Consider the following 14,725-nt stretch of genomic DNA (forward strand, 5'->3'; position numbering starts at 1 on the left):
ATTATTGTTATCAGTAATTGTTTTACTACATTATTTTATCAGTTTAACATTATATTTTATTATTCATAATCACTGCTACTAATGTCCAGTGCCTCGATATGATATCACAAGGTGATGAAGTCACATCCGGCGACAAAAATATCAAAATCCCGGCAATGTAAACTATTCGATGACTATTAACAATCAACGGATTTGCGAGGACACTGTAACATTAGACCACATGCGGATAGAAAACGACGCTCACGCTGAGGCTGAAGACAGAGAGAGAACCACTCACTGTGTCTGTAGAGATCGGAATACTCGGCGAGGTTCGTGTAGCCGAGCAGAGTGTTGACCCTGGGTTCCAGCATACGGCTGAAAGTGGCCACGTTCCAGTGCTCATGGCTTTGCCTGTCCGCCGTGGTCACCACCATGTTGGTGTGCGGCTGTTCTTCGGGTCTCCACCAGGGCACTTGCGAGACGACGTGCAGCTTGCCGTTCTCACCTTCTATGTACGAGCGGATGATTCCCAGGAAGCCAGCCTTCCATGCCATGTATGCGTAGTACTTAGCGTAGTATGGGTACAACTGTTTCAGCAGCTGCAAGAATCGAAAGAGAATCAGAATTTATGTCATCACCATCATCATCAGTCTGACTATGCCCATAGACCACATGGTGAAGGCCTCTGCCATTTTCTTCAATTACTCCGGTTTGTGCTAGCTGCATCCACTTGACCCCTGCAACGTTCTCCAGTTCATCCACCCAATAAAGTGTTTTTGCCGCCACTGCTAAGTTTTCCTTTCCTTGAGACCCAATTTGTTACCCTTAGCGACTATCGGCTGTCCTCTTTCGCACTACACGTCCGGCTGATGCCAATTTCATGTTCTTATGCGCGTCCTATGGGCCATGCATATGCGCGTCTTTCTCGAATATGCTTCCTAAGGTTATGTCACCTTGAAATTTCTTGATTTTGTATAACAGATCGCAACTCTTCGTTATATAATTACAAGCTCTTTTAAAGTGTCGTGAAACAAAAAAATATCTTCCATGGCCCACAGTTGGCATCTCAATGCAGTCTGCCAGGGTTGTGCACACTTCCGAGAAGTCCCAAAGGGATAGCATGCTAGGCTATATTCACCTTCTCGCTACAGTTGATTCCAGCCGAATGTGCAACTGGATGCATGGATTAAATGGACTATAAGAGCGTCCCCTTTGAAACGAGGCGGGCTGTTTCAACTGTCTTCGCGTCTTTTTTTTTTTTTTTACTGATATCTCGAGTGTTGTTATAAATCCACCAATTATTTCGTTTTCAATTACTATATATTTATTTACTCCCTTCTAACCTTATGCCATCTTTCTGCATTTCAACCAACAGTCTTCCGACTGCTTTTTGCTAACTTGCACCGCAGAGCCATTCACCCGACCTCTGGTGCCTCTAAATCCTAGGGCCTCAGGGAGGGCGAATGCGCCTGCATCGACGTCCAATGGATACCGTCATATTCAAATATAAGGTGCTCAATTGTTTCTACGGAGCTTTTACTCTGTGAGCTCCGAATAGCTTTCTAGTACTGATAGAGCTGGCACTGTAAATCGCTTAAAAGTAGCGATACTTCAACTCACAGGCTTGAAGTTATGCCATTCGACTTCTGCGTCGAGCTTGCCGAAGCGACTCGAGTACTTGTGAAGACTGTAGCAAGCCTTGTTGAAACGTAGGCCTTTCGCGCGGCCAGCATTGCATGCTTTAGCGATCCTGTGCAGGAAAGTTCTGCCATGACGGTTCCTGCTGATGGGCTTGCCGGCGTCAAAGGCCCTCAGTTGCTCCGCGTCTTCGTCCGTTTGCGTGTACTTTCCGTCAATGGTGATCTACGTAGAAAGAAAGCGCGGTCTTCGAATTACACTCGCAGAAAAACGGTCCGGGAAGGAGCAGTTCAGAGGTAGCGCACACCATGGCCCAACACTGGTACTCTGTTGGCGATGTATGGCGATATATATGTCAGCCCTCGGCCAACTCAGGACCATTATTGGCCCATGGTTAGCGCGGCGTGGCCCTCTAACTGGCCTTCTCGTGGCTCGAAGGTCTTTCATTGCAAATGATGGCTGAACATTGATAATTGAGCAATTTGCGGAACTTGCACGGGTCTCCCTCTGAGCTAGGCATCTAGAAACGCCATTCTTGAAGGTGGCGTATATGTTCGAAACGTGTGCTAGCTTGCTGCAGGAAACCCTGATGTTGGTTCGTTGCTTGGTGCAGTCGTCCCCTTGGTTACGAGTTCTCTAATGCGGTTTATGCAGTAAGCTGATCTTTGTACACGTTACCTGTGCTGTTCCTCCCGCTGACCAGGTTTCAGAAGTTTGTGTCCTTTTATTCCGATTCATAAATACCAGATAAGCAGCAAAGCTTCGCTTGGTTGCCATGCTGACTGCTCTGTACTCAGGATGTAGTGACCCACCTATTCGTGCACTGATAGTTTTAATTATCGATTTGGTTTGTTCAGCTAACGCTCCGATATCTATCTTTACTTCATGTAACGTGCCACCAAACCTGAGAAGTCCGAAAATGCTCAGTACGCCGTTGTTGAACAAGTAGTTTCCGTCGTTTCAAGTGCCATTACCCCATTTGTGGAGCACTTCCTTTGCCCGGGAATTCAATAATATGCCATGCTTCGGAGCACGGTGCTGCAATCGCATATAAAAGCAAGACGCCCTGGACTACGACATTCATTATTCGTGGCGTGTAGTAATGATTCATACGCAGCATGCGATCTGGTTTGATGGTCAATCTGCAATCTAAGCTCTTGTTTGCCTTGGTGTAAGGACGCACACAAGAGGCATTTTAGCCAAATAAAACCTCGTCTGAATTCTGCGCGTCACAACACGTGGGCACAATTTTTGCCTTCTTAGGTTAGTCCCTATCGGGGAGAGGGGGTCACCGGAGAGAACAGGTCACCGCAGAGATGGGGTCGCCACGTAGAGAAGACGGAAGAGGGAAACGCGTCGCTAGCAAGGTTAATGGCAGAGTGGTGAGTAATGCGGCAGTAAGCTTTGGTTACTCTTGAGAAGTGGGGACTGGTCGCGACTCAGACTGCACGATGCAAACTAGCTGATGTTAATGCTCCGAAGCAAACAGATTGCATAGGATTCCGGCTTTCAGGTATACGTTCGGGAAGCACTGTTCTGCAGCGCAAGCGCGGTGCTTTCCGCTGTCGATGAAGCTTACGTCTCACCGCGGTAACCGAGACGTTGGTATTGAAAAATAGCGAAAATTTTTCACAAAGTCAACAGTACTGTGGGAAAACGATGCTGCAGTGGTCACGTGCGGTCGCTACTGTGGCGTCTGAAAAAGCGGGCAATGATTGGCACTAGAGAGCGCGATGCAACAAGAACCGAAAGAAAAAAAAAGCATTGTTCGAAATGGCTAGAAGAAAAAAATATGACCTACTCGCATATGGACATATTCTGGGTCATTAAGTTTAAGCTCAACGCTGAAGAGTTACTCACACTGGTCTGGCCTTCGCAGCTCGTTCCGTAGCGAAGATGAAGTTTGGCGTCGACGTGCTGCTCTGTGTAGAACGTCGCCAGCTTAATCCTAGGCCACTCGGGTTGGGGGAACTTCGCAGATGCGTCAAAGCAGACCTGCAGAAGTGGAAGGCGAGCGTTTCCTTAGGTTTCTTCAAAGTCGCTTCTACGCAAAAGGGATATGTGGTCGGCCTCTTGAGCAGGACGGCCTCTATCAATTGACGAGGCACCTTATCTAAACTCATTAGCCTAGAAAAGTCCCGTCGTACAGCTCCAGCAAACAGAATATACGGCGGCAGAGTATAGAAATGGGCAAAATCGTCATGGAAAAGAGGGTATAAGACGAATATTGATCTACTAGGAAAATAATGATCCGCCCTCTTTAATGTGTTTCGCTGCCGTAGCTCCTACTAATGCTTTTTAACACAGCCGCAAACAGGGATGTTATCATCATCATCATCATCATCATCATCATCATCATCATCATCATCATCATCATCATCATCATCATCATCATCATCATCATCAGCCTGACTATACCCACTGCAGGGCAAATGCCTCTCCCATATTTCTCCAGTTAACCCGGTTCTGTGCTAGCTGCATCCACGTAACCCCTGCGAACTTCTTAATCTCATCCGCCCACCTAACTTTCTGCCGCCCCCTGCGACGCTTTCCTTCCCTTGGAATCCAGTTTGTTACCCTAAGCGACATCGGCTATCCTCTCTTCGCATTACATGTCCTGCCTATGTCCATTTCTTCTTCTTAATTTCCACTAGAATGTCGGTAACTTGAGTTATTTCTCTGGCCCACTCGGCACGCTTTCTATCTCTTAATGTTACCCCTACCATTTTTCGCTCCATAGCCCTCTGGGTTGTCCTCAACTTAAGTAGAAATCTCTTGGTTAGCCTCCACGTTTCAGCCCCATAGGTGAGTACAGGTAAGATGCAACTGTTGTATACTTTCCTCTTGAGCGATACCGGTAAGCTGCTAGTCATAATCTGCGAGTGCTTGCTAAATGCGCTCCATCCCAATCTTATTCTTCTTGTTATTTTCTTTTCATGGTCCGGATCTGCGGTTACTACCTGTCCTAAGTAGACATATTCGCCTACTAATTCCAGTACTTGGCTACCTAAAGTAAACTGCTGTTCCTTCCCGAGGCTGTTGAACATTACCTTAGTCTTCTGCATATTGATTTTCAAGCCTATCTTTCTACTTTTCCTGTCTAGGTCATCAATCATTATTTGCAGTTCATCCCCCGAGTTGCTTAGCAAGGCAATGTCATCAGCAAATCGCAGATTGCTGAGGTATTCTCCATCTACCCTTATCATTAACTGCTCCCATTCAAAGTCTCTGATTACTTCCTCTAAGCAAGCTGTGAATAGTACTGGGGATATTGTGTCTCCTTGCCTAACACCGTTCTTTATGGGAATTTTGTTACTTTCTTTATGCAAAACTATGGTTGCTGTGCAGACACTATATATATCTTCCAGCACTTTCACGTACGGCTCGTCTACCCCCTGATTTCGCAACGCCTGCATCACCGCCGAGGTTTCAACTGAGTCAAATGCTTTTTCGTAATCGATGAATGCTATGTATTAAGGCTGGTTATATTCCGAGAATGTTTCACCACCTGATTGATGGTATGGATATGATCGATAGTAGAGTACCGTTTCCGAAACCCTGCTTGATCCTTTGCTTGATTGCAGTCTAAGGTTGTCCTGATTCTATTAGCGATTACCTTAGTAAATACCTTATACGTAACAGACAGTAAGCTGATTGGTCTGTAATTTTTAAGGTCCTTAGAGTCCCCTTTCTTATGAATGAGGATAATGTTTGCATTCTTCCATGGGTCCGGTACCGTCGATGACACCAGGCACTGCGTTATAGTAGGGATGTTATAATAGCGCCATATGCAATCATTAGGGCCACCAATTATTCTGCGAAAGCGATTTGTGTGTAGAAATTCCATACAAAAACAGCATTATCGCCTTGGGAATTTATCTTAAATTGTCACAGGGTACTGTACTTCACGGGAGGTCACCGAAATCAAAACGTTTTGACCCAGTGTTTTCCCTTGGGCAGCCTTGCCCACAGACCTCGCCCATGTGTGGGTCCCATGTGTGGGTCCCATGTGTGGGTCCCATGTGTGGGTCCCATGTGTGGGTCCCATGTGTGGGTCCCATGTGTGGGTCCCATGTGTGGGTTCCATGTGTGGGCCCCACGAACAGTGGCTCCCACTGTTTTTCCGTAAGCACAGTTTGCTCAAGTAACACTTCACCCGTAGGATTTACATGAGGAACGTGACTATCCGCGGAATAACATCTCTGTGAACGACTCCTTCAGGCTTGCCGCCTGAAGCGCGCCCTCTTTGAAGGCGCGCTTGAGGCATGCTTCGTAAATTGATGGGACGCCAGGAACGTCAGCTTTCCTTCTTTAGATATACAGCCTCTGTACACAGAGTTGTGTTGTGTTGAGTTTTTTTGGCGCATAGACAACTATGGGGACCATTATGCGCCAAATACAAGGCTACTGAGCTTCTTTTATGAGTGAAAGTGAAAAGTGTTTATAAAAGTACTGCGTATTAAGGATCCTTAATTCCTTTGAAAAGCTAAAACAGATGAAATTTCAATAAGCGGGTTGTCTCTTAGGTTCAACAGTCTTAAATGAAAGTGTCAAAAGAATTGCTTTTACAAAGAAAACAAAAAGGCTTAATTTTTTTAGGAGAGGAGCTTAGAGTTGTCAGTAAAAAGTGCCGTTAGATCCGAACCGGCATGGTGGTTAAAAATATTACTGGGAACCTTTCGTTCGTAGTAAGGATAAGTGTTATGATGAGTTTAGTTTTATTAGGTGCCAGGTTCGGCGTCGGCACTGTGTTGAACTGCTATATGTCCACTTGATCTCGTTTTCGAGGCAGTCTGTTCGGCTTAGGTTGTCAAAAGAGGCACCCAAGTGCCTTTCGTTTTTCCGCCTCACACGACGGTAATCTCCGGCCGCGAAAAACGCTACGCCTCTTTCGCACCCATTCGGATACAGGCGCAAACCGGCGGTTAAAACTCACTTTCTCAGAACTGCGCTACGACAAGGGCCTTGCCTCGACCAGGATATAAGCACCCAACGGCTGAAAGGGTTTCGTTTCTTGAAGACCGTGTGTGATAGCAGTGCGTCCGACGAACAAGAGCGTTGTGTTGTCACTTATCATCTGGTATTCTCACTCATGACGGCAAACAGCAGCCGTGATAACAAAGAAGCTTGTTTGGCTGAAAAGCCGTGAATCAACTTTCACCGGTCGCCCCCGCTTGCAACAAGCACAATCACACTTAGCGGGAACCCATTGCACATAACTCCGTCAGGAATCAATGCAGCGCGGTGCACGAATACGAAAACCTCGGAAATGATGCTTCGCGGCATCCGCCATTTTGCGTGAATTTATTTCTGACTTGGGCGCAGTGATACTCCGCACGTACACCTCCACGCGGATCCATATTCCTCTAAGAGGGACTGGCATTGTACGTACATGGGAACTGACGCGAGTAGAACAAGAGCTTGTGGGCACTTCATAGCCGGTGCGCAGAAGGCCTTCCTTTATTCTTTTATCGCTACTTCGAGAGGGGAAGGTAACGATAGAACTTCACCACCAAGAATCTAACAGGGCCGGCGCATGAATTCCTCCCTCAGTAGCGAATGCCATGATAGTGTATGGGCGATAAATGTGAGCAAATGAATCTACGCGCATGCGCTTGGATAAAAGTGGCGAGGGAACACCAAGTGACTCGGCTCAGAACTGTGCTCGCCGCTTCATTTGCTGGCACTTTAGCGCCTATCCGCAGTGGTCACCTAGGCTACTGGGATGCACTCGCCATGTCAAGATATTGGTGGTGACAGGCAATCATACCAAGAGGGCTTCGCCTGCGTGCTCTGCTGCAGGCATTTTGCGCATTTTGGTCGCTGCGTTTCAAGGTCGGCATGGTTTCTGAGTCATGATAAGTCGACGATGAACCACGTTAACAGGAATGGAGGATAAGGTAATGCTTAAGGCACTAGACGTCTCGAAAGTGACGTCACAGTATTGTCCAATGTACATTCGTATACATCCAGAGATGCCCGTGGACATCTTTACTGTATACATCATTACTATCGCCGCCTCGGGTTAAATGTTGACGGTGATCAGGGGGTCTCACCTTGTGGACATTGTGGTCATCCTTTTGGAACGGCGTCTGCTCGTAAAAAAACTGCACCTTGTGGTTGAAGAGGTTGTGGCTGTAGGAGTACCTCATCTCAGCGATTGCCTTGCGTTCCTTGGTGTCTCCCTTGAAGTTCAAGCCCATGTGGAGCACATGTGTGGAGGGAACCTCGGGGTCGCCGTCGATTTTGTCGTGGACGGGGAAGTGGCTCTCCCGGGCGTCTTCAGGTTCCAAGAACTTGTAGGAAATTTCGAAGTCCACCTGCGAAAGGCAGCACTCAGCCTACAAGCAGGAACAGTGAACATTCGCCGAAGTAGTGTGTAACGAAGGAATAAGTTTTCTTATGCCCTTACACAGGCAGGTGTCACACGAGAAATGAACGCGGTGTGTGCAGTGCGCATGCGGAAACCTAACAGAGCGGCGCAGTTAACTGTATTTAAATGCTGCAGACCACGGCTGGCCAGGTGGAGCCATACAGAGAGCCAAACAGAGAGCCATAAAAACGTATTATTAGTTAGAGCTGTGGTAAAAATGAGCAGGTATATTCCTGTATAACTTTGTTCAGCAAAACTGGTTATCTTAGTGAATGCCACTCATTTAGTGATTTCTCATTCCTCTTTATTATGAATAAAGCTCCTTTAGTTCTTAAAATGTGGCTAGAATGATATGCTTGCAGTCCGCGACGGAACTTTTAAATGTGGGGCAACAAAATGCGATGTCGTCTTTGCCAACGCGGCCTCAATTTCGATGGAGGCAAATTGCATAAATGCTCTGTGGGTTCCGTGCGGCCATCGAAATTTCAAGGATTCCTATTCAAATTTGAGCAGATGGTAGTCTAGATCGTCGTTCACGCATTCCCAGAGACAGCGCGCGCTGCAAGTGTTTAAGGACCTCAATGCTGAAAAAAATTGCTCATATTTCTCGTGCCGATTCCTCATATCGCTTGCAATACCGTAGCCTGAGCGGTTGCAAAAACTGTGCTTTTTTTGACACAGGTTCTTGGGATTGCTGCGAAGAGGAATAATAGTCGAGCTAAATTTCGTGACGAATGGTCTGCATCCAAACGCAGTCGCTAATTGTGAAGATTTCGTCTTTTGATTGAAAGTGATGGTCATCCTTTCTCATCTGGAGCATGCACGGCTTCGAACGCAGCGCGCTACTCAGTCATGTGTGTAATAAAATATTCCTATTAAAAATGATGAAACATTGTTTACCTGTGAGAAGCCAGACAAGTGTTTTGTTTCAGTATGTATCTACATACCATAAATGGGAATTTGAGTAAGTACGCCATAAATGCTAGAAAGTAATTGTGCTCCATGGGTTCTTATTTTTCGCACCTGGGCTTTTGTGTGTAGTCTGAAAGGCAGCGTCACAAGTCACCGGACGTCTGCTTTCAGCGTTGCTCATGTTTTTGAATTGTAGAACTACAATTCGGTTCCCTGTGTACGCACAAAATGTACAGCATTCTTGGTCGTCAGTAGGGAGCGTATGTGTGACCTCCGATTAGTCAAATCTACACCGTGACACCACATAGCGGTACTAAAGGAGACCTGCAGAAGAAGGTATCGCGGGGAGAACTACCTGCAGTGCCTGCGCATGAGATCATTTGCTGGTTATTAAACGTTTAACGACGTTGCAAAAGACTTCTTCACAAAATTGTATATGACACTTTTGTTTAGCACCGGGGTTGACTGTATACCACAAGATATGTGCCTGTAATAGATGGCGTTTCTGTTCCAGCCATCGACTACAATGGCCAAGCGCCCTTCTAAGCTCACCTCTTTAGTGGGGTCTTCCGCCGCGGGCACCAGGAGCAGCTTAATGTCTCGGTAATGCCAAAAGGGGTTTATGGCCAAGTAGAGGGCGCGCTCTGACCACGTCATCTTGTAGAGTAGCTCGCGGATGCTTTGGTGCAGTCCTCGGCTGATGAGGTGGCCCTTGGCACGCAGGCTGACACCGAACAGGTCGTCCAAGTAGTGCCAGTCCACCTGCGTGAAGCACCGAAAGACGGTAAACGTGAAGTTTTTAAGTATTACGAATTTATCGGGCCAGAATGCTCTGGCCGGCGCAATTAACTGTAATTAACGCGAAGGCGGTGCCGCGAACAAGCTAAAGCTACAAATACAGCAGATGGTGAATTTTAAACTACATTTGTAATCGAGGCACTGTAAAGCAGGGACAATGAAGAAAGAGGTAAAGAGCTTAAAAAAGGAACAAATGGAAGAATTATGAAAACAGTTACCATGGTTGTCGGTATTCTCGCGTTCGTTGTGAATATGGCTGAGTTATGATGGTATGCACTACACAGTGGGTGTATGCTTCGCATCTCGAATTGGTCTCTAGCGTTCATGCTAACAAGCGCATAGAACAGCATAGGAGAAGCTTTGCCATCACACAATGTGTAATTACTCCCAAATTACTCACTAAACATGAGACCCACAAAAATGTTTTCGATATATGAAGTGCGCTCTCGTAGTGGAAGTAAATTTGCATTGTGTAAATGGCGGCTCCCCTTTATTCTCAGTCACTGTTCTATAAATTATTTTCTCGTTCGCTTACCGGTTCTAGTTCTACGGGCTTGTAGAGGGGCTTAATACTGTTGGCGAATTCGGTGGCAGCGTGGGTCGGGTCAGCGTTGAAGCCGTTGGGAATATCGAACGTGAAAGGTTCGAACTTGTGGACCGCAATGTTCCAGGGTAGATGCAGAGGACGGTGAACGTTCAGCTTGCCCTCCAGGGGTGCAAAGGTTGCCTTCAAATCAAGCGGCCACGAGATGATGGTCTTGGAGGTGTAGCCCGTTCCCATGGCATGGTTCGTAAATTGAGGTGAGAAGCCGATCATCTGGTACGACTGTCCCTCATATCTGGTGTTGAAAGTCAGAGATGAAACAAACAAAACAAAACAAAGGAGGCAGTGTGGTTAACAGTAACCAACAAACCACAATCAGAATGTTTTGGCGGCCCGTAACCCTCCACCAGTGTGGCGAAGAAAGGAGCGCGGGAAATCGCAAGAAGGGGAAAGGTACGACCTCCTCACCGTTAGCTACAAATGAAGTCTGCACAGAACCATTTTCTATACCCCAAGCGCCTAACAAACGTCTCATCATTCACTGTGACTTTTCATAGTTAAGAGAAAAATTAAGAGCATGTCAAAATTTGCACTTATGGCCAACTATTCTTATACGCTGAGTAACCTTTCTAATGAGGTACTTTCCGCCCGCACACCTACAAGTTCTGGTGACCACGTGAACTCAATTGGGGTGCACCAAGAGATTAGAAAATCGTCGCCACAAATCATGATTTCCAGCCTCATGCATACAGTACACGGTGTGAGTAGCGCTAGCTAGCCTCGTTTGCTCAGATGTTCTGTAATATACTCCACGCCTCAATATTTTCTTTCACAGCTGCTTTCCTTGTCTTCACACAACACCTGAGCGTATTTGCTTTTTCTCAGCAGTGCCATGAAAGCAAAGTCCCACCAATGGCTATTGATGTAGGGCGCGAACCATACTTGCGTATTAAGTGGCGAAATGAGGAAATGTGAACAGAAAGTGCGGCCATGAAGGGACAGCAAAAATGTAACATGATTTTTTATCAGAACTGTATCGCAACCTTTCTTTCTGCAGTGTTAAGGGTGGTGTAATCCCTTCCTCTTCTCGTTTAGCATCTACTTGCTAGTTAAGTTGGCGGCTGACATGAGATATGGACTCGAATAGAGTACATATGTACCACCAACTGTATGCCGGCCGTTATAAAGTGAGACAGATACCGCGTCTTTTTTTCCCCCAAATCCAAACCAGCTACAGATGTTTACTATTTTGCCAAACTCTCTGCTACTTTCTCGGTGCTGAACATCCAAGTAAAACAATGTCTTACCATTCTAAAGAGTGCATTCAAGTCAAACCCCGATTTGGTTCTCTTTTTCCTACAAGAGTGGTGCTTCCCTCGATGACATCGTAAGAAAAAAGTAAGATATGCTTGCAGCTTCGCTGACCAAAATAAATGCTTCCAGAAGGGCATGACACTCACATGTAGTGTCGCTTGAGATCCAACGTGAGCTGCGCGTTGTCACCAGTGGTGAGGTCAACGTTGTGGAATTGGGCGTAGAAGAAGTCAGCCTGCTTGAAATCGAAAAAGACGGGCACGCCCATCTCGGTAGGTGCCGCCATAGCAACGTCGTAGCTCAGGAAGAAATTCTTTTTACGATCCTGTCCCTCTCCCAGGATCCTTTTGGCAGCCTGCTCGGGATGACCTGAAAGTGTAGGGAAGGAGCGCGATTTCTTTCGTACTTATGCAGATGGACTTAGCTGCTAACCCTTTGTGAGAAGGGTTTACTTCATGGGCACCGACTTCAGCAAATTTGAGCCGTAATGTTTGCGATACAAAATAATATACTGCCATGAGAGCAAACGGATTGAGCTCAAGGAACGTTAGGCGAATGCTTGTGAACGTTTAATCACAAACGAATGTACAGATTCTGGCCACAGGACTCTTCTGATTTCGGCTGTTTGACCCTTCAATATGGCGCCGCAGCAGTTTCCCTAGACATCTCTGCTCTCATAGAATATGCCATCTTCCACTTTCTGGAAGATAGAACGATAACTCGGAGAACCTGGACCACTTGCAACTCAAGGTGTTTCCGACTACCAGTTTTCTATTGCAATATGAACATGGAACGCCCTGGTTTCAGCCAACACTTTCGCTGTGGTGGGACACATGGCTCAGGTTTATAACAAAAGCTATCAAGAACCAGGAGATATGAGACGCGCGGAATCGTTCCGCAAAAATAAATGCGCCCTAATTCTTTCATACCTCTATGCGTTGTCCTCAATGGAGAGAGGTACGGAACGGAAAGTAGTAGGTGTAACGTTAAGAGATAGGAAGCGTGCCTACTGGGTCAGAGACATAATTCGAGTTAATGACATTCTAGTGGAAATCAAGAAGAAATGGGCATGTGGTGTGCAGAGAGGATACCTGATGATCGGTAAGGGTAACAAATTGGATTCCAAGGAAGGGAAGTATAGCAATGGGCGGCAGAAGGGCAGGTAGGCGGATGAGGTTAAGAAGTTTGCAGGGGTCAAGTAGACTCGTCTAGCACTGGACCGGGTTAATAGGAGGAATATGGGAGAGGTCCTTGCCCTGAAGTCCATGGGTATAGTCCAGATCATGATGATTTCTTTCAACTTCATGTAAGTAAACTGATTACAGAGGCTTCTAGGTTACAAACTGTTAAGCGTATTAAAGTACTCTAGCTTTCTGTGCAGTGTTCCATGAGTAACATTGTTCGGCCATGATTAATCATATGCCAGATGCTGAATGCTAAGTTTTGGCGTAGCATGTTGGTGCTTTCAAACCACTTCATTTTCCTCACTCCGTAGCGCCCTTGCATAAAGACTGCGGAATCTGTCGTAAGAATCCACTTCTATCGCACCTGTGTACAGTGTTTCTTGTGCCCAATCAAACACCACGAACTATCATGCTCACATACCCATGGCGTACTGAACAGAAGTTCCTTTTTCCCAAAGACATATCATAATTTGGCACGTGCATTGTTCGCGTATACTGTACTCTTATTTTGTGATTATATTTAATATATATTTAGTCTGTATTGTCTTGCTGCAAATTTGGCGCTGCTGTTGAGGTCGGCAAGGCTTAATGCCTGAAATTGTTTTCTATAGTCACGATAAATTTACTGCGATTATAGTTTTGTTTCGTTAATGTTGAGCGCGTGCTCCCTGGCTCACCTTTCTCGATTTTCACTCCGTTCAAAACTTCCAATATGGTGTTACCGATGTCCCAGCTGTCGACCGTCTTGCCAAACATAGACAGGGTCAGGCGGGCATACACCGGGTCGTACTCACGGTCTTGAATCGGCAACTGCGCTCACGAAAAAAAGAAATCATATCATTACATCGTGCGCGGGCAGTGTGAGAGTGCAAGGAGACGTTGACATCGCGCTTGTGGCATTGTTTCATGGCTGCGTTTGAGAACGCATACAACATGTGTTTGAAGATGCATCGGCGCACAACCATCAGCAGTTGCTTAGATATTTCCCTGAAGGTGTCTAAAGGGGCTGCCATGGAATCGAAGACACACAGCTATTTCGTAGTCGCCCCCTTCAGTTTGGTTAAACTAGTTTCTTCTAATCAGCACGAATAAATCAGATCTGTCGATGCCACTTGCATTGATTCGCCGTGGTTGTCTTGCTTTTGCGTAGGTGTTAAATGGCAAACTGTTACTTTTTGTGCACGTGAATATTTGAACTGTGTCTGCTGTTTTTTTGCCGTGTAACGGCTGCCTGAGCCTTGTCAATCTGTATATTCACAGATGGTAGTTCACACAGCCGACGAGCACCTTTTGGCAAATAAATTGAATTGAATCACAACACAGCGAATAGAACCATCTTAAAACGAGTGACGTCACTTCGCGCCAGCCAACAAAATAGGTTTATGACAAGCAACGTTTTTTGCCCTCGTTAAAACTAATGCTATCGCAGCAAAAAATACATTTTGTTCATGTGCACGCTAAAACCAAGCGCTCTGAGATCAAGCGGGTGCTATTGTGTGATTAGGACGGCTGTCTTATCCTTTTATTTACGTTCGCTTAAGCTGCATCCTTGCAAAGAGGAATCCTTCAAGTTGAAGCTCGACTCACAGCAGTCTCGATCTCCTCCAGCTCCCTGGCTGAAGTGTCCCGAGGGAATCGTCGGCGGCCAAAGAAGTTCCAGATGCTCTTGCTGGATCCCGGGTGCGGGCCAACGAGTTCGTTGAACACTTTGTCCAAGCCCCAGCTCTCGAAGGACAGAGTCACTTTCTCGTACGAACGGCCTGCCCTGTAGTCCCGCATCATGAAGTACATGTTGCGCGGCAGGTAGCTGTCCCGAGATCGGATCATCTCCGTGGACACCATGGTGCCGTAGTCATACTTGGCTGCCCATGCGTAACACCAAACTCGTGAATCATTCGGAATACAGGAAAAATAACATGGGTTAATGAAAGTCCTCAATACAGGCATTGCACAAGTTTTCTTCGTACTGGCAATGAATCAGTG

At 46.3% G+C, this 14,725-nt stretch overlaps 1 protein-coding gene across 1 annotated transcript in view; it reads right to left on the bottom strand.

Moving 5' to 3' along the window:
• The window catches only part of LOC146182477 (vitellogenin-6-like), a 34,685-nt gene that overhangs the window by 3,486 nt on the left and 16,474 nt on the right, over positions 1 to 14,725 (bottom strand). Inside the window, exons 14-22 of the mRNA XM_084577606.1 lie at positions 14,330 to 14,604; positions 13,420 to 13,552; positions 11,705 to 11,927; positions 10,236 to 10,539; positions 9,455 to 9,664; positions 7,674 to 7,937; positions 3,478 to 3,612; positions 1,600 to 1,842; positions 278 to 578 (exon numbers count right to left, since the gene is read on the bottom strand). Of these exons, the coding sequence (XP_084433732.1) occupies positions 278 to 578; positions 1,600 to 1,842; positions 3,478 to 3,612; positions 7,674 to 7,937; positions 9,455 to 9,664; positions 10,236 to 10,539; positions 11,705 to 11,927; positions 13,420 to 13,552; positions 14,330 to 14,604 (2,088 nt within the window). The remainder of the gene's footprint in view (positions 1 to 277; positions 579 to 1,599; positions 1,843 to 3,477; positions 3,613 to 7,673; positions 7,938 to 9,454; positions 9,665 to 10,235; positions 10,540 to 11,704; positions 11,928 to 13,419; positions 13,553 to 14,329; positions 14,605 to 14,725) is intronic.

The sequence above is a fragment of the Amblyomma maculatum genome, chromosome 8 (assembly GCF_055883805.1).
Source record: "Amblyomma maculatum isolate TAMU_Amacu chromosome 8, ASM5588380v1, whole genome shotgun sequence".
Lineage (NCBI taxonomy): Eukaryota > Metazoa > Arthropoda > Arachnida > Ixodida > Ixodidae > Amblyomma > Amblyomma maculatum.